General features: G+C 47.5%; 1 protein-coding gene across 5 annotated transcripts in view; it reads left to right on the top strand.

Moving 5' to 3' along the window:
- The window catches only part of LOC135257013 (centrosomal protein of 128 kDa-like), a 52,596-nt gene that overhangs the window by 15,590 nt on the left and 18,804 nt on the right, over window positions 1-18,202 (top strand). For 4 of the 5 annotated variants that reach the window (XM_064339358.1, XM_064339356.1, XM_064339357.1 and 1 more), the window contains exons 12-17: window positions 779-921; window positions 1,439-1,705; window positions 3,395-4,024; window positions 5,613-5,777; window positions 14,350-14,526; window positions 17,037-17,096. In XM_064339358.1, coding sequence (XP_064195428.1) covers window positions 779-921; window positions 1,439-1,705; window positions 3,395-4,024; window positions 5,613-5,777; window positions 14,350-14,526; window positions 17,037-17,096 — 1,442 coding nt within the window. Of the gene's footprint in view, window positions 1-778; window positions 922-1,438; window positions 1,706-3,394; window positions 4,025-5,612; window positions 5,778-14,349; window positions 14,527-15,100; window positions 15,338-17,036; window positions 17,097-18,202 lie in introns of those variants that run through there. The other variant, XM_064339359.1, reaches the window with a different exon arrangement.

Genomic DNA, 18,202 nt, shown 5'->3' with positions numbered 1-18,202 from the left:
ACCTGACTCACAGAGGGATGGTAGAGTCAGCGTATGTGTGGGTTTAGACCTGACTCACAGAGGGATGGTAGAGTCAGCGTATGTGTGGGTTTAGACCTGACTCACAGAGGGATGGTAGAGTCAGCGTATGTGTGGGTTTAGACCTGGCTGATAGAGGGATGGTAGAGTCAGCGTATGTGTGGGTTTAGACCTGGCTGATAGAGGGATGGTAGAGTCAGCGTATGTGTAGGTTTAGACCTGGCTGATAGAGGGATGGTAGAGTCAGCGTATGTGTGGGTTTAGACCTGGCTGATAGAGGGATGGTAGAGTCAGCGTATGTGTGGGTTTAGACCTGGCTGATAGAGGGATGGTAGAGTCAGTGTATGTGTGGGTTTAGACCTGACTCACAGAGGGATGGTAGAGTCAGCGTATGTGTGGGTTTAGACCTGGCTGATAGAGGGATGGTAGACTCAGCGTATGTGTGGGTTTAGACCTGGCTGATAGAGGGATGGTAGAGTCAGCGTATGTGTGGGTTTAGACCTGGCTGATAGAGGTATGGTAGAGTCAGCGTATGTGTGGGTTTAGACCTGGCTGATAGAGGGATGGTAGAGTCAGCGTATGTGTGGGTTTAGACCTGGCTGATAGAGGGATGGTAGAGTCAGCGTATGTGTGGGTTTAGACCTGACTCACAGAGGGATGGTAGAGTCAGCGTATGTGTGGGTTTAGACCTGGCTGATAGAGGGATGGTAGACTCAGCGTATGTGTGGGTTTAAATGGGCCTGGGCGGGTGTGTTGGCAGTGGAGAGGCTGGAGCTGGAGAGGGAGGTGCAGGAGCTACGCCTGCAGTTGGGGCGTGGCGCGGTCCTGAGTGAGATGGAGGAGCTGAGGAGAGCCGTGGAGCGCAAGGAGAGGGAGAGAACACAGCTGTGTGTGCAGGTGGAGGTGAGGAGAGAGGATCGTGTGTGTGTGTGTGTGTGTGTGTGTGTGTTTTATACAGTGTGTAGCGTGTGTGTGTTATGTGGTGGACGTGTGTGTGGGGTGTGTGTGATTGTGTGGGCATGTGTGTGTATCAGTTGGTGTGCGTGTGTGTGTGTGTTGTGTATAGCGATCGCTGGCGTGTGTGCATGTGTGTTTAGTGTGTGTATTATTGTATGTGAGTGATGATGTGACTATTTGCGTATGTGTGTGTCGTGTGTATGTGTGTGTTGTATGTTGGTGTATGCGTGTGTGTGTGTGCATGCGTATGTGTGTGCGTGTGTCTGTGTATGAGTGTATTTATGTTGGTTTATGGGTGTATGTGCATGTGTATTTATGTGTGTGTATTTCTGTTGGTGTATGTATGTGTGTATTTATATTGGTGTGTGTATGTGCTGTATGTGCATGCGTGTGTGTGTGTATGTATGTGTGTGTATTCGTGTTGGTGCATGTGTGTGTATTTACATTGCTCTGTGCGTCTCAGGCTCTGTCGGTGGATCTGGAGCGGCGCGAGCAGCAGCAGCTGAAGATGCTGGAGCAGCTGAAGGAGATCCAGGCGCGGGCGGAGGAGTGCCAGGCGGAGCGGGCGCGGGCGGAGGCGCAGAGGGCCGACAGCGACAGGAGGAGGGAGGAGGTGAAGAGCCGCGCCCAGGAGGCCCTGCGCCAGTGGAAGGCCAAGTGCAGGAAGCTGGAGCTCAGCCTGGAGGAGCAGAGCAAGGAGGCACAGACCAGCGCAGACAAGGCCCGGAAGGTCAGCCCCTGGCCCCGCCCCTGATCCCGCCCCCGACTCCGCCCCCACCCTGAACTTAATCAGCCTCCTGCTAGAGAAAGAGTATACAACAGCTCAACTGTGCCAGAGTTTGACTGACAGTTTGATTTTTTTTCATGATTGAACGACTGCAGATGGAACAGTTTACAAAAACAAACATTCTAAGGAACATTTAGTTTTCTGCTGCCCTCAGTCACACACTCAACTATGAATGCCTCTGTAATTTCTGTTCCCCATTAAGTGGATCATTTTCACACAGTATGCTGGAAGTTTTGACATTGTTTTTTGTTTTGGCCTTTTAATTTACAGTTTTCATTTAATCATTTTATCCAATGTCTTGCATTTGGATCAGTGTTTATATTACCACTGACTAGTTTCATAGAAGTAAGAGAATTCCAGAATTGTTTTTCATTTTGATAAAAATACTGGGAGTATATTATAGCGCCCTCCAGTGGAGCACTGCTGTTTTCAGTCTTGTCTGTGGTGCGTCTACTCACCAGCTGTACCCGGCAGGGAGTCTGGGCACGCATCTGGCTCTGTTCATCCATAGGGCGAAGTTTACTAGGGCCTGTAACGCATGCAAAAAAAAGGCACACACAAAACTAATAACACAATCTATGATTGGTGCAGAACTAATACCATGGCCAGTCAGTGGTCATGCTATTGGTTTCGCACGTGCTAAAGGTCTTTCGTAAATCAGGCCCATAGCCAGTTCGTAGGCTTTAGTGGGTGTAAGGCTGTGCATTTGTGGGTTATTGTTGCACTGGCTCCTCCAGACCATGGGGTAGTTGCCCACAGGCTGCCTGCTGACTGTTCCCATCGTGTGACAGAACTGCGTCTGTGCTGCTGGTTCGCAAGCAGATTTATTCAAATTCAGACGGAATGTTGTCTGAGGCATATTGGCTCAATTTAAAAGGAATGTGCTACGACAGCGTCACACGGCATGCCACATACCACTAAATTACTGAATAAAAACAAAAACTTTTCTACTGTACTCCAGCGGCGGAAAATCCAGGTTCAGTCAGTAAAAGTCGTCCCCAGTATTTGGTTCAGATCACCCGGATTTGTTAAATTAGCACAATTCTTCAGTCGGGGGGTAGAACTAATTAGTGAAATCAGCTGGTTGAGTTCATGGGTGGAAGAAACACGTGGCAGGACTTTTACTTTCCGATCACCGGGGTTCACTCCAGTCTCTTATTCTGTCCGTCCTCGTCTCCTCGGTCCTCGCGTGACCCGGACGTTGACCGAGGTCCGCCGTCTTTATGGACGTTCAGTTAGGCTAAACGCTCCTCGGAGGAGCTAGGCGGCTCCCGGAGGACACTTCGGCGAGGACGGTGTTGACTTTGCGGAAGTTTTTTTTTTTTTTTTTCCGGAACGCGTGAGGTATGAACGATCCGCCCGTGGATCCGCCTCTCCTCGTCCGCCGCGTCTGTGACTGACGTGGCTTCGGGCTGACGCTCGGCCGAGCGAGGACGTTCCGTCTGGGGCGAGGAGTGAAAATAAGCGGTTGGGAATGAATCCCTGGAATTTCCACCTCTGCTGTACACGTCGCTCCTCTTTCTGTTTGACTTCTGACATCGAGGAAGGGAACGAGTGCACGATCGAAATGAACACGTGTTTATGTATCCGGTTTCCGCGCTGACTTATTTAAATGAGCTCCTCTCCTCCCAGGCCCTTAAGGAGAGGGACGGCCTGCAGGTGGCGCTGCAGACGCTCGGCCAGCAGGCGGAGGCCCTGCGCAAGGAGCTGGCGGAGGTGCTGGGGCGCCTGGCTCAGCGCGAGGAGGACGCGCGGAGGCTGGAGGTGGAGCTGAGCGAGGCCAAGGCCCTCCGCCTGGGCCTGGAGCAGGAGGCGCGGGAGGTGCGCGAGGCCTCCCGCTCCCTGGAGGAGGAGGCGGGGCGGCAGGGCCTGCTGGAGGCGCGCCTGCGGGAGGAGAACCGGGCGCTGGAGGCGCGGGCGGAGGAGGCGGGCCGGGGGCGGGAGCGGGACCGCGCGGCGCTGCTGGAGCTGCGGGCGGCGGCGCGGGAGCTGAGCGAGGCCCGGGCCCAGCTGGCCGCCCGGCTGGCCGAGGAGGAGGAGGCGCGGGAGGAGGCGCAGCGGCGGCTGGACGCGGCGCTGGAGGAGGCCCGCGCCCAGGGACGCCAGCTGCAGCTGGAGAGGGAGCTGCGGCAGAGCGAGCTGGCCAGCCTGCAGGGGGCGCTGCAGGACGGGAGGGCCAAGCAGGAGCGAGCCGTGCAGGAGACGCTCAGGCTCTGTCATCAGGAGAAGAAGGAGCTGCAGGACCACCTGAGGGAGCTGAAGGTGAGTCTTCACTCCCAAACCAGGCCCCCTTTTCCCACTCCTATACCCTTTTTACCTCCTGGTTACCCCTGTGAAAAATAGTATGCTGAGACTCAAAATTACCCATTGAGTGTGCAAGTGAATGGTGTGTGTGGCCTGCGATAGACTGGCGGCCTGTCCATGGTGTATTCCGGCCTCTTGCCCAATGCATGCTGGGATAGGCTCCAGCACCCTCCTTGACCCTGCTCAGGATAAGCGGGTATAGATAATGGACGGATGAATGGATGGATGCATCAAGTATACAGAGTGTACTATTTTTTCACGTGTATGGATAGCGGTTACCTTTGAGCCCCTGCTGTGCCACTTACACCCGTTCCAACAGCCCGACAGCCTACCGTCCTCAGATACACATACACTTTCTCTAGCACAAGACGGTTTGCTAAACGCATCGGCCAAACGTCCGAACCGTCAATCGTAATTTCAGAGTCGATATTTTCCGCGCAGCTCACAGAAGTTAAATCTCTCACCGATCGCTGATGTTAGCTTGTGGGTGTTGTGGCAGCCTGTGGGTGTATTTTTGTAGGGGCAGGGGGGGGGGCTGAGTTGCTTAAACCCACTCCAGTACTAGCAGGACAGTGGCAGTTCTGTGCTTCTGCTGCAGTCGTAGTCCCCAGGGTTTGATCTGCAACCGAGGGGTTCACACGTGTGTGGAACGGCTATACTGACGGGGCCGCTAAGGAAACTTTTTTTTTTTTTTCTCCCAGAGCAGGCTTTAGCCTTTTTATGCATGCAACGTGTGTGTGTATGTGTGTGTGTGTGTGTGTGTGAGTGTGTGAGACTGTGCAGTGCAAAAAAAAGTCAGTCTAAAACTAAAAGTGTTTTAGTCTTTCTCTCAAAGTGTTAAAGTATTTTTACTTGACAAGTGAAATAGTCTCACCCCATTGGCAAATCTTGAAAGGAGTCAAACTATCTCACCCCATCTTTTTGTCTTATTTAGCCAAAATTTTTTAGAAATCAGGTTTAGACTATAAATAAAGAGATTTAGACTCTTAAATATAAGGCTAAAGTGCTTGTTAAGGCTTATTATTTGGCTTTTGCAGTGTGTGTGTGAGTGTGTGTCCGTGTGTGAGAGCACACGTTGGCTGTGTCCCTGACCCAGTTTGAGAAGGTGTCTCAGTTCTGTGGACAGGCCCCCGTTCAGAGGCATTCTCCATTTTCGGGTGTGCGTCTGGGGGCCAACGTGAGCGACCGACCGTGATCGCTGCCATGGCGGCGGCCGCCAGCGACTCTTATGAGCTTAGCCGCCGCGCTACACGTTTCGCAGCTGTAGAGACCAGCCAGCATCGCGCTTCTCGGTACACTTGCAACCGCTTGCTATAGCTTCATCGCATGTCAGAATCAATTCAGTTCTACATAGGGCGGCTTCAGCGGTAGCTAATATTCTGCCGGCTCTTCTCTGGGTCAGGTCAGTTGTGAGAATATATTCCGAGCATGCTGCAGGACTTCCAGATTTACAGCCCCTAGGTCCGGGTACGAAATGCGGCCCAGCGCGTAGCTGTTTGCTATATGTTACTGTGTTTCGCCACCTCCACCCCACCTCCACCCGCAGGCGGAAGGAGCAGCCGACAAGGACAAGGTGCGGGCGCACCGCCGGCAGGTGGAGAAGATGAAGACCGAGTGCGACAAGCTGACGGAGGAGCTGACTCGCGCCGAAGAGGGCCACGCCCAGCTCAGCAGGAAGTGCCAGCTGCTCAAGCAGGAGCTGGAGGAGAAGGTGAGGTCGCGCCTCTTCCTGTCGCGCGCGTTTCTGCCGCCGTTCTTTCACAGGGGAACCCCGTGGTGCCATTTCACGCAGGGGAGTGTCCCCCAATGTCCAGGTTCAACGCCCAGTCCTGGCTTTTTAATTATCCTCAGTTTTAACCTCCTCTTTTTCCCCATCTCAGATGATCTGTCTCAGTGGTTCTCTGCAAAAAATGGCCACTCTGCATCGCCCAGTTACAATACATTACTGCTATTTTGCATTTTTCCACAGCAACTTACAAAACTTACAAAAAAAAAAAATCCATTAATACAGCTGGATGTGTACTGAAGCAATTTAGATAAGCACCTTGCTCAAGGGTGCAACAGCAGTGTCCTACCTGGGAATCGAACCTGCAACCTTTAATACTACATTGCCGCCCACTGCAGTTGGGCGACTGTACCTTAACGAGCAGGTGGCGAAGCCCTCCTCTCCAAACACGAGCAGGAAACGGTTTGAGACGAACGAAGAGCCCTGTGTAAAGTAAAGCTCGTTATCATCGTGAGCGTGTGACCAGCGCGGCGGCCGTGTAATTCAGTGGCGTGCGGCTGTAGGTACTCTGGGGGAGAGGGAGCTGCCGCGTACTTCAGGATAATCCCTTTTAATGAGCCGCCCGCCTGCTCCATTTAAAAGAGCTTCGGCCTCGCCGTGCACATTCCACCACCAGGGGGTGCTGCTGCTCCAGCTCACCCAGAAGACTTCGGCAAGGGAGTCTTCTTGCTGCTACCGCAGGCAGGTCCAGACCTCACATAATAATGAGTTATTTAGGGAGACGGGAATATGAATCACATATTTATTACACTGAGAGACATAGGCAGGCAGTTGAGGCAGACAGTCTGCTGCTGGCTGTGGGTACCGGCAATAATGATATTATTATAATTTATTATTATTATTTATGAGGGGTCCAAGCTGCTGGAACCCTATCATTTTGTGTTTTTATTATTATGTAGTTATTTATTTTTATTTTTTATTTTTCCCCTTGGGGAAATGCCTATATCTCCCAGACGGTATGGTGAAACCTGGTAGGCATGTTTAGGATGTGTGAAATTGCAATCTGTTAGATCATGGCAGCATTTGACTTAGTCGTTAACCCGTTCGACGTAGAGACATTCTACCAAAACTATTAGATGATTGTTCACAAGGAACAAGTAATATTGTTGGGCCAATAAAATGCGCTTGCCTAGATTTTCCACTGTTTGAAAACCTCATCTCATGAACCATACACCCGGTCGATATCAGAATCGGTGTGAACCATCTTTGTACTAACTCCTAACTGAATTGTGAACCAATAGTCGATACTTATAAGAAGTGTAATATTTAGCATCATTGGCTATTGTTGTCAGAACAATAATACAAAAAAATACTAAAATGTACATATGATAATTTTTTGTTAAAAGTCATACGGCCAATCGACATGACATCATCGCCACTATAGATTTTCCTTTTATGAAGTATAAGTCTGATCACATGACATTTGGAACATTAACTCTTTGTTCAACAAGCATGGACATGGCTGATTGCAGTATCGTTGCACTAGCTGCTCGGACCCCGGAATTGCTGCTTTGCAGCTATTATTATTATTATTATTATTATTATTATTATTTCATACCTAATGTCACTGTACAGTGTAGGCAAAGGCCAATGGATTAATTACATGTACCATGAAACAGTAGCCATATGAAGAGTTTGTAGATAATTGAAATAGAAAAGCCATGCCATCCGCTATTCATTCATCAGAGGTCAGCCAGTGTAACAACATATGCTTAGTGGGTGGGTTTAAAATGGTAGAAAATGACTCCTATGCTAGCAGGACGTATGCAAGATGATAATTTCAGATTCGCGGTGCGTACAGGCTGAGCAGGGCCGTCCGTCCGTGCCAGTTTGTCATGTGTCACTCCTGTTACAGGAGACCCCAGTGTCACCCCTCACCCAGCGATGTAAACGTGCCCCCTTTGGCAGGCCTGCAGAGCGAGACGCGCGAGAGCGTCGCTCAGCGTCGGGCCCGCTGACATTTTAATATCGATGCTGGCGATCGCACGACGGCGTCCTAAAGTTAGCCGGTTACTCACAAGATATACGGTTTCAGCCTTCGGTTTATGGCGCATAATCGCGGAAATCGGAGAGATGGTCAGGAGAGGCGGTAAATATGGCCTGTGTCGGAGGCACGGGGGTTCCCGTGTCCCTTTAAAATCCTTAAATTGGCGAATTCTGGAACTTGAAGGACGGAGACAGATTTTGGCGTTTATCCCAAAATGCTTTGTGTGCACGTTCTACTCTCTTTGGAACTAATCCTGGATCACAATTTGCATTTTGCAGAATATGGTTTGTGGTTTGGCCCGGGGTTGAAAAAGCTGATCCTGGAGCAGTGCTCATTTTTCTGGCTTAATGAGGCCATTTTGTTTGATAGAGAATGCAATATGACACCTGTACAGCCTACTGCACAGTATTTAAGAGTCATTGGATCTGGAGGAATGTGACCTTGAATGGACCTGAAAAGTCCTGGAGAAAGTTTGTGTCCTGGCTAACTGTGGCCTGTGAACCATATCTACTTTGGGGAATCTAGGCAGGACAAAAAAAAAAAAAGAATTTATAAAGAATTTTAAAAACAAGATTTAAAAAAATGAGTGGGAATCCAATAAGAAAAGTACGGGAAGCCCTGAGGAGGTGATTTTTTTATTTGCGGAACATTCCAGAAAAAAAAACTGAATAAAATTTACTGCTTTGAGAGATGCTGTAGCAGTGGTGGAGACATAAATGAAACAAACCGCACAGTCTAGCCATATGTTTATTTTTGAGTTGCGAGCAGCGACAAAAAAATGCTAAATCTACAAAAAGATTTCAGTACTTAAAGTGCCCATGGGTTTTTCAGAATTTACAAAATGTACACACGCACCAGCTCTGCCTTTACCCCTGCTGCTTTCATTTAAACAAGAACGGCGGCTATATTGTTAGATCTTATTTCAGCTTGTACTGTATATTAATTGTGTCTATCCACAAGAGAAAATGTTGAATCAAATGGGAAACGATAAATTGTGAGAATAAATCAAGTTCTCCCTAATATTAGCATGAAGTACTTTTCGCCAGTGCTGTTGAAATGGTAGGTGAAAAATGGATGAAGGCTTTTCAGGGTGTAGAGTAGGGCATTGTGCTGTTGCTTAAGCTCTACCAGCTCCCTTGGAACCTGGGGGGGGGGGGGGGGGTTCATACAAAGAGGTTTCTTAGTACAAGCAAGAGCAAAAATGGTTTGCTTTAACGTTCCCCACAAACGGAATCGCATTCTCCTAATCTGTCCACCCTGATAGTGGTGCCTTTTATGTCCAGCTCAAATAAACTTTAACTGTAGTACCCTGTCCACTAGAAGTGTTGTACTCTCTTACCCTTTCCATGAGTGGAGTGGTACAGTCTTATGCTCTCCTTCATTAGGGTGCATACTATTTTACGCTGTCCATGAATAGTTATACTCTCTTACCCTTTCCACAAGTTACTGTATACAGTCTTACTTGGTCTATCAGTATAATGGATACTCTTATCCTGTCCATTATTGGAATTGGACTCTCTTACCCTATTCACCTGTGGAGTGGTACTATCTTACTCTGTCCATCCGTAGAATTGTACAGTCTTACCCCGTCCATCCATATAATGAATACTCTCTTTCCCTGTCCGTCAGTAAAATTATACTCTGTTACACTGTCCATCTCCATCAGTAGAATTGGACTCTCATATCCAGCTCATCAGTAAATATGTACTCTCTTACCCTTTCCACCTGTGCAATTCCACTGTCATACACTGTCTACCAGCAGAATAGCACTGCTGTGCTGTGCTCCAACAGCATTGTACTCTCACCTTGTCCATCAGTGGAATGGCTCTCCTCTTATCCTATCCACCAATCGAATTGTGCTTGTCTTGATCCGCCAATGAAAATTGAGCGTACCTGTGAGAGGGCGGAGGTGCTCTCAGGTTCATTGGGAGCACAAGTATCACTCACTTCACAGAGGCGCTCCAAACATTTGTGGCATCATTTAATCTGTCTGTCTGTCTGTCTGTCTGCCTGCCTGTCAATCCTGCCGTGGTCGACTCGTCTGCATTACTGGCACCAGTGCCCACGGCTGTACTGAGCCAAAAAGGTTGGCTGAATCGAGAGCTCTATGGGGGGTACGCATGCCCAGGGGTAGAGGACTGATTAGTGTTCAGTTTGGTGTCATTTCGCAATCTGGCAGGTCCTCTGTAATTAACGTTGTTGGAGACTGGCCTCTGAAACTGCACACCTCTCTCTCTCTGCCCATCCCCAGCCAAGTGTATTTTGTCCAACCTCACATCATCACCGTCTTAATTAGCTGGGCAAACAGTGTATGTAAGTGACCCGAAGTAAATGGCATCCACTTAAGTGTGCATACAAAAATATACACGGTTGACAAAAAAAAGCAAGGTGATGCCTCTGGATTGTCTCTAAATATACTATATGGCTGTGGGCAGATGTGTCAGACAGCTCACTCTACCTAATGAAATATTTAAAGTGACGTCTTGCAGAGGTATGCTAATTCATGCAGCATTTTCAGCAAAGGGCACCCGGCTCTGAGTGACCTTTAGGGTTTCTGAAGCGCTGCCAAGTCTCCTCTCGATGGAGATGCGATTCCACTGATCTGGGTTCAGGTGTGCCTGTCTTCAGGAAAGCCGGAACACGAAGTTCAGTGCGGGGTTTGGGGTCAGTTCTGTCAAATCACTCGGTTCATGAAATCCAATGAAATTCGATTCATGATTTGAAACTTTTATGCATTTTCGATTCTTCAATTGAATTTTGGTTCATTACATTACATTACAGGCATTTGGCAGACGCTCTTATCCAGAGCGACGTACAACCGAGTGTATAACCATAACCAGGAACAAGTGACGAGTGAAGACTCACCTCTAGAAAACCCTAGAGAGAAGTACCGGTCCAAGTGCAGGGAACAACCGCATGGTTCAACTTGGACCCTGAAGGTTAAACTGATTAACGCTAACACAAACGAGAACAGCAACAACGCAGTCTATGCAAAAATACAAGCAGTAGTTAAGACAGGTGCATTGCCTAAGTCACCTACGAAACAGCTATCTAGTTACAACCCTAAGCTTACAGTCATTTAAGAGATTACAGGGAGGGATGGGGAGAGGTGCAGCCTGAAGAGGTGAGTCTTCACTCGTCACTTGAAGTGTGTCAGTGTCTCAGCTGTTCTGACCTCCACGGGGAGGTCATTCCACCATCGTGGGGCCAGAACAGACAGGAGACGTGTTCGGGAAGCCCAGGTGCGGAGAGGGGGAGGTGCCAGGCGTCCTGAGGTAGCAGAACGGAGGGGTCTGGCTGGCATGTAGGGTTTGAATATCTTGTGGAGGTATGCTGGGGCTGATCCCTTGACTGCCTGGTATGCTAGGACCAATGCTTTAAATTTGATGCGAGCTATAACAGGCAGCCAGTGGAGGGTAGTGATCAGGGGAGTGACGTGGGAGTGTCTGGGGAGGTTGAAGACCAGACGAGCTGCAGCATTCTGAATGAGTTGCAGGGGTCTGATGGCAGATGCCGGTAGTCCAGCCAGAAGAGAGTTGCAGTAGTCCAGGCGGGATAGTACCATTGCTTGGACCAGGAGCTGGGTTGAGTAGGTGGTGAGAAAGGGGCGGATTCTCCGGATGTTATACAGGAAAAATCTGCATGCCCGGCTTACTGCTGCGATGTTCTTGGAGAGGGACAGCCTGTTGTCCATAACCACTCCTGGATTCTTGGCACAGGGTGATGATGTCACTAAGGTGTCCCCTAGGGAAATGGAAAAATCGAGGAGGGGAGAGGTTAGAGCAGGAATAAAGATTAGCTCCGTTTTTCCCGGGTTGAGCTTCAGGTGGTGATTGTGATTGTACATAGGGACAGCAAGAGTAGATGCAGTGATCATACTGATCTGGGATCAGGAGTGCGCAATGACCTAAAGAGAGCTGATGATGATCTGGGAGCAAGTGCATAATTTCCTGTTATTTGAGATTGCCTTTCAGCTGTTCCTTGGCTGTCGGTTTTACCAGGCCAATCTGAGGAGAACTGCAGGCAGTGTGGCCCTGGAAATACATGTAGCTACCTAGTAGAGTCAGTGCACAGAGGCCAAATATTGAGCTTGAATAAGACCAGATTACTTGGATCAGTATTCAAAGCCTCGCCATTTAACAGAATATGAAGAAATGAAGAATCATTTCTCATTAATATTCATGAAAGAAAAATAAGGAGCACTGCATACAGTAACAGATAATTCATTGACATTGTTAGTTTCTTTGCCTGAATGTGTGACTATGTGCAAATCTCTCTACAAGGCATTTGCACGTAGAGGTAGAACTGAGGTTCATTTGTTGCTTGGGGGAGGGGGTCATTATTTCACTATTTGATCTCAGGATGTGTAAAATGTTGAAATAAATAAAAAAATCTAATGTAAATATGTGTCCCTAATGTGTAGCTCTGTAAAACCACATGACAATGAAGCAGACCAACCTGCATCACAACTTCCTGTAATAAAATGCTTCTGACTGGGCCAACCATGACCTAATTAACTGCCCCACTTCTCAATGGTTTTTTTTCTGCACCCCACACTATATTTAAAAAATAACATTTTTCCCTCTGTTTTCCACACGCCTGCTTTCACTTTGTCTGTTCTGAGAGGAACAGCCATAATGGCACCACCTCAGATTTGCCTGTGAGCTGGATTATGTTGACCTGGGCTCTTTCTGTAATCAGTCAGCCCTTAGGGCTGGTGTGCACATGGCTCCCAGGCCCTCAGTTTTGATAGGCATGATAATAGCACGTTCAGAGAGGGTTCTTTGAAGTGCTTTCTTTTTTATATTCAGAGATTTTTGCAGACCACTCAGGAGAGCTTCTTGTACGAGTTATGACCCTAGGACTGCGTTCATTTTGAGGGATAGTCTGGTTGTTTATACATTGCCTTATTGATGGTGTGAAACATTTGTCACGTAGCCTGCTGAATAATATTTATGGGTCTTTGAATGGATGTAAACTTGATCTGCTCAGTTATTCCTGTCAGGGCGGGATGAGGACATGCTAGGTCTGTGTGCATGAATAGTGGGACTGCAACAGGATAGTACATGACACACATATGGTGATAGTTGTGGATATATAGGAGTTGAGGTTAACACTTGGGCTTCTGTAGGACATAAATAATCAGGAGCATGGCTCATGGCAGTGTTCGCCTCACTGAATTTTGTGTTTTGGTTACAGCGGGTCTCCTGATTAGTTTTGAAACAGAATGCAGGTGGCACCAGCACCTGTCATTCCAGAATGTTCCGTCTGCTCCTGGGCACACTCAGTGGAAGGACCCGTTGAGACTGCGTCGGTATTTACTGCAGAACGGTAGGGTGTTCCCCAGTGTCCGGGCCAAATTCCCAACTGAGCTCTCTCAGTCTGCCAGCTAACTCCCCTCCCAGTTTTAACGGCTTAATAATTCCCTCCCTCTCCTCTGAAACTTTGTGGCGGTTATCCTATCACAAAATGTCTGCGGCGAATCACCCAGGTGCCTGTTGCATGTTTCCGGTGTTTGAGGGGCCCTTTTCCTGTGCTCGTTTTCTCTACCGGATGCGTGGCTTGTTGGGTCTGGCTTCTTTGGCTTGGTGGTCAACCGTCTTTATGCAGCGGCCATTTTCTCCCACAGACCATGGAGGATGACCACAGGAAAGGTGGAGAAGCAGAAACCATTTGAGCCAGGTGCTGAAGTAAAACATACTGGCAAAATGCTCATAGACATTGATGAACAGTAGTCCTTAGGGACAAAACACTGAAATCGTATGTCTACCTCATTTCTCCTTTCGTATTCCCTTTCACAACCAAGGGGCGATCCGTCTTATCCTTTATCTATTATTTATTTAGAATATTGCCGTTGGTTTAAACGTATTAATGAATTAATTCATTTATTATTCCCTTTTAAACAAGCCGTGATCTGTCTCATAAGTTTACCTTTCTTACCGGAATGTTCCGGTGGAGCATTTTTTTGTTCTTTAACTTTTCTTTTTCCCGCAAGTTTTACTTCATAGGAGAAAAAAACGTGGAAAAAATATTATTTTAGTTCAGGAAGTACTATATGGGGCTGAACTTGTCTAACTCTCACTCTAATTTTAAAAGTCCACATATTTGTATATGTAATCACCCAGTGCACATCGCCCTATGGAGTTACCGGCCACAGTCATAACTGGCATTACGGTCTGGATTTGATACGGGACCATGGGGTTTATCCTTGCACCACTGTGTGGTGCCTTAACTAAATGAACAACCCAGCAGCCGCATAGAATAGCACTTTTATTTTTATTTAATTTTATTCTCCCAATACGAGGCAGGCACGCATCAGTGTTTTCCATGTCCATGTCAGAATCTCTTTCAGTCCACCGCCTTTGTCTCTGATGTCGGACTGATAGCCGCTAGCGCGTAATCAAGAGCGACGCGCGCAAGTTCAACGAGCGTCGCGAGCGAGTTTAACGAGCGTCACAAACGGAACGTAATCTGCGGTGTTTCTCTCGTCTCTTCGCCCTTTTTTTCTAGACGAAGCTGGCGGCCCGGGGGGACGACCGCGCGCGGAGCGCGGAGGGCGCGGCCGCGGAGCTGCGCGCGCACGTCGGCCGCTTGGAGGCGGAGCAGGAGTCCGTGCTCTCGTCCATCGGCGCCGAAATCGACGCGGCCTGCAAGGAGCTGTCCGGGGATTCCGCCGAGAAGCTCAAAGTAACGTGTCCCCCACCTCCCCAATCCCCCCTGCCCCCTCCCCCCCCGCCCCGTGACCCTCAGGCCCTCGCGGTCTTCGCTGGGGGCCGCATTGCGAATCTCCTCCACCGTGAGATCGCCGCTGCCTTCGGTTCTGAAACACCCAGTCTTCGCTTCTCACCAACTCAACAGCCCCACACATACACTTATTATGAAGTCCACACACATAATACACTTATTATGAAGTCCCAGTACTGTTAGGACAATCTTTTCCCCCCATTTCCCCCCTAACTAATGTGATTTAATTAAAAATACATCTAGTGGTGTCTTTCTCAATCTGAACAGAAATGGGTAGAAGGGAAGGAAACCTGTAAAAGTATATTCATTAAATATTTAACCAGACCATGAAGATGCTCTGTATTTTCACTGCAGTACGTTTTATTTGCTTAGATCAACATGTTGCAGTACTGTGGTACTTGGGGCTTGGAGGAGGGATGGGGAACAGAAGGACTGTTATTTTACTTTTACCTCACTTGCAGAACTCCCTTTTTTTTTTTTTATCTGTGCTGACGTCGGGCTGCTTTTGATCTCTAAGGGAGAGATGGGTAGTGAGAGAAGCAGACTTGACTTCCTGTCAACCCCACACCTACATCCCCGTGCTGATGACAAGCGCTTGAAGCGGGCCGCTAAAGCCCCCTGCTCTCGCAGGCGCGCGTTTGAAGTCGAGCTGTACGGCGGCGTGTATGATTTCCAGATTCCGACAGGAGAGATGTGTGAGTTGAGAGAGGAGGGAAGGGAGTGGGGGGAGAGAGAATGAGAGAGAGAGAGAGAGAGGCTCCCGTCTGTTTGTTCCAGCAGCTATTTTCGTGGGGTGGGGGGTGGGGGGTGGTGGGTGGTGGGAGTCGTTTCGCTATAAAGATCTGAGCCCGTGGCAATTTGTAACGCCCACGCAACGTTTTGCAGAAAGCTGCTTGTGTGCGGGAATTTCAGGATTTGCTTTGCATCACACGCCACACTGCAACTTCAGACAATCTGAGACAAGCTGTCTGCTGATTGGCTCTTTTCCTTAACCATATTCTCTCGTTTCACTGCCTGGAAAACGGGATGCTGCAGAAAGCATATTCAGCTCATTCACTTACAATTTGAACAGTAGTTTGTCATGCCTGTATGTGGCTACCAATGAGATTGGTCCATTCACAGTGTTTTCTGGTCCCAGTTTCAGGGCAGACCTGAATGGACCAACCAGCAAGAACTGAATGGACCAATCAAGGCTCTCAGTGATATTAACAAAGAGAGTTTAGTGATATCATTTAATCCCATTTTGGTGGCTTTTAGCAAAGATACACTTTGGCCTCCATTTTTTCCCCCTTTGTTTTGTTTCCAGGAAATACCACTCATTTTAAATAGTTTGCCATTGACAGCATGATATCTGACGGGCTGCTATCACACTTCCTATTCACACAAAGAAAAGTATATGAATTCTGTAGTCCTTGGCTGCATCCCCATCCAGTTTAGGCTCAACCTCATTCACTTCACTCGTGAATGTGGATATGGGAACATACTGCACAAGTGTATGATGCAAAGAACAATAATGCTATCTCAAAATAAATTGGTAATCATTTACCTATTTGTCTTGGTTAGGCTATTTCAGTGAATCCGTTGTTTGAATATAAGTCAAAATACACAGAGACTGGTTGAGAGTGATCATACGTTTTGTATGTAATACAAAATAGCAAACTATCCGATTAATTTACACATGTCTTTTTCATTCGGTATGTGCCTTTAATTTATAATACTGCAAAAAATGTTGACGTGATTATCACTGTATAGGTTTTCTGTGAATGGAGTGTTGGTGTCTTTTTGTAGGCCAACCCAGAAGTTTCTTTCGCCATGGGTTCCCTCAGCAGATTTCCAATGCTTTTTTTTCCCTTAGGGATTTTTATTTCTGCAGAAAATAAGGTCTGTTCTTAACATAAGCTTGAGAGTTTCACATTTTGTTCTGCGACATGAAGTACACCCTGTAATATCTCAACCATGAATTTTGAAGCCGTTACTTGCTTTACAAAAGTAAATTACCTACAATTTGTTATATTGACACTTCAAGGTTGTTACGTGTGGGTGGCTAGTACAAAACTTGAGTGGTGCTTGGCAGAATGTGACCGTTGTTGTAGTTTCAATATTACAACTTGTTAGCAAAAAAACACACAATGTTTGGAAAATATGCCAATTAGCATATTTTTCAAACATTTACTTTCTACATTCAACATCTACATTTATATTTAACAGTCACTCGGTGTATGTGTTACAATGATAAATGATAAGTAAATCATTTTTAAAAGTAATTTTTATAGAGAATTTTGGAATACAAGAAGTTAATATCTGCCTAGTGTGTGCGTCAGTGGTAGTTACCCAAGATTTTGGGGATACCAAATGATAAATCATGTTTTTTTTTTCTTTAGTAGGGTGACACAGGGATGGGTGTGTGGGATGTGTTTAAAAGGATTATCATCAAATGTCTTTGCTTCTCACAGGCCATTTCCCTCAGTTTGGGGCTTCACAGTGACCCACACCGCTGGCTGGCTGAAACTAAGGTATGGGGGGAACAGGGGCTCCTGTTTAATATTGTGCTAATGGGACTGTTGGGAGGATCCATCCGGTTATGGCACCATTCTTGTTCTTCTTCATGGATGGCCCTGGGATCAAATCCTGACAATGCCAGTGCAGACTGTGCAGACCCATAGAGAAAAGTGTTACTGGAGGTAGCGCTGCTCAGAATTAGGGAAGGTTGCAACGGTGGGGTTCTGTCTCCTCATTCTCCAGTGACTCGCTTGCGCGTCTGCCTGTTAAGCTGCCCATGAAGGGTCTTCCTGCAGCTCATCTCTGTGCGAGCCTGACTTGTGAGCTGTGGTGTGATAAGACTTGCTGCTTTGTTCCAGGCGAAGCAGGGGTTTGTGTACTGCAGACAAAGCTGGAATGGTTGTGTTTGTTCTTTTGCTGCAGATTAAGCTGCATGAATGTGTTCCTTCCAGCAGAAGCTGCAGTAGTGTGTTTGTTTGTTCTTGATTCAGCAAGAACTGTAGTGGGTGTGTTTGTTTGTTGCAGACAAAGCTGCAGTGGTTGTTTTGTTGTTGTAGACAAAACTGCAGTAGTTGTGTTTCTTTGTTGCAGACAAAGCTGCAGTGGTTGTGTTTCTTTGTTGTAGACGAAGCTGCAGTGATTGTGTTTCTTTGTTGTAGATGCAGTCACAGTGGTTGTGTTTCTTTGTTGCAGACGAAGCTGCAGTGGTTGTGTATCCTTGTTGCAGATGAATCTGCAGTGGTTGTTTGTTTGTTACTGATGAAGCTGCAGTGGTTGTGTTTCTTTGTTGCAGACAAAGCTGCACTGGTTGTGTTTCTTTGTTGTAGATGCAGCCACAGTGGTTGTGTTTCTTTGTTGTAGATGCAGCCACAGTGGTTGTGTTTCTTTATTGCAGACGAAGCTGCAGTGGTTGTTTTTTTGTTGCAGACAAAGCTGCAGTGGTTTTGTTTCTTTGTTGTAGACCAAGCTGCAGTGGTTGTGTTTCTTTTTTTGCAGACGAAGCTGCACTGGTTGTTTCTTTGTTGCAGATGAAGCTGCAGTGGTTGTGTTTCTTTTTTTGCAGACGAAGCTGCACTGGTTGTTTTTTTGTTTCAGACAAAGCTGCAGTGGTTGTGTTTAT

The sequence above is a fragment of the Anguilla rostrata genome, chromosome 6, assembly GCF_018555375.3.
Source record: "Anguilla rostrata isolate EN2019 chromosome 6, ASM1855537v3, whole genome shotgun sequence".
NCBI lineage: Eukaryota > Metazoa > Chordata > Actinopteri > Anguilliformes > Anguillidae > Anguilla > Anguilla rostrata.
Note: the sequence above shows the minus strand (reverse complement) of the source record. Positions and strands in the feature narration are given on the sequence as shown.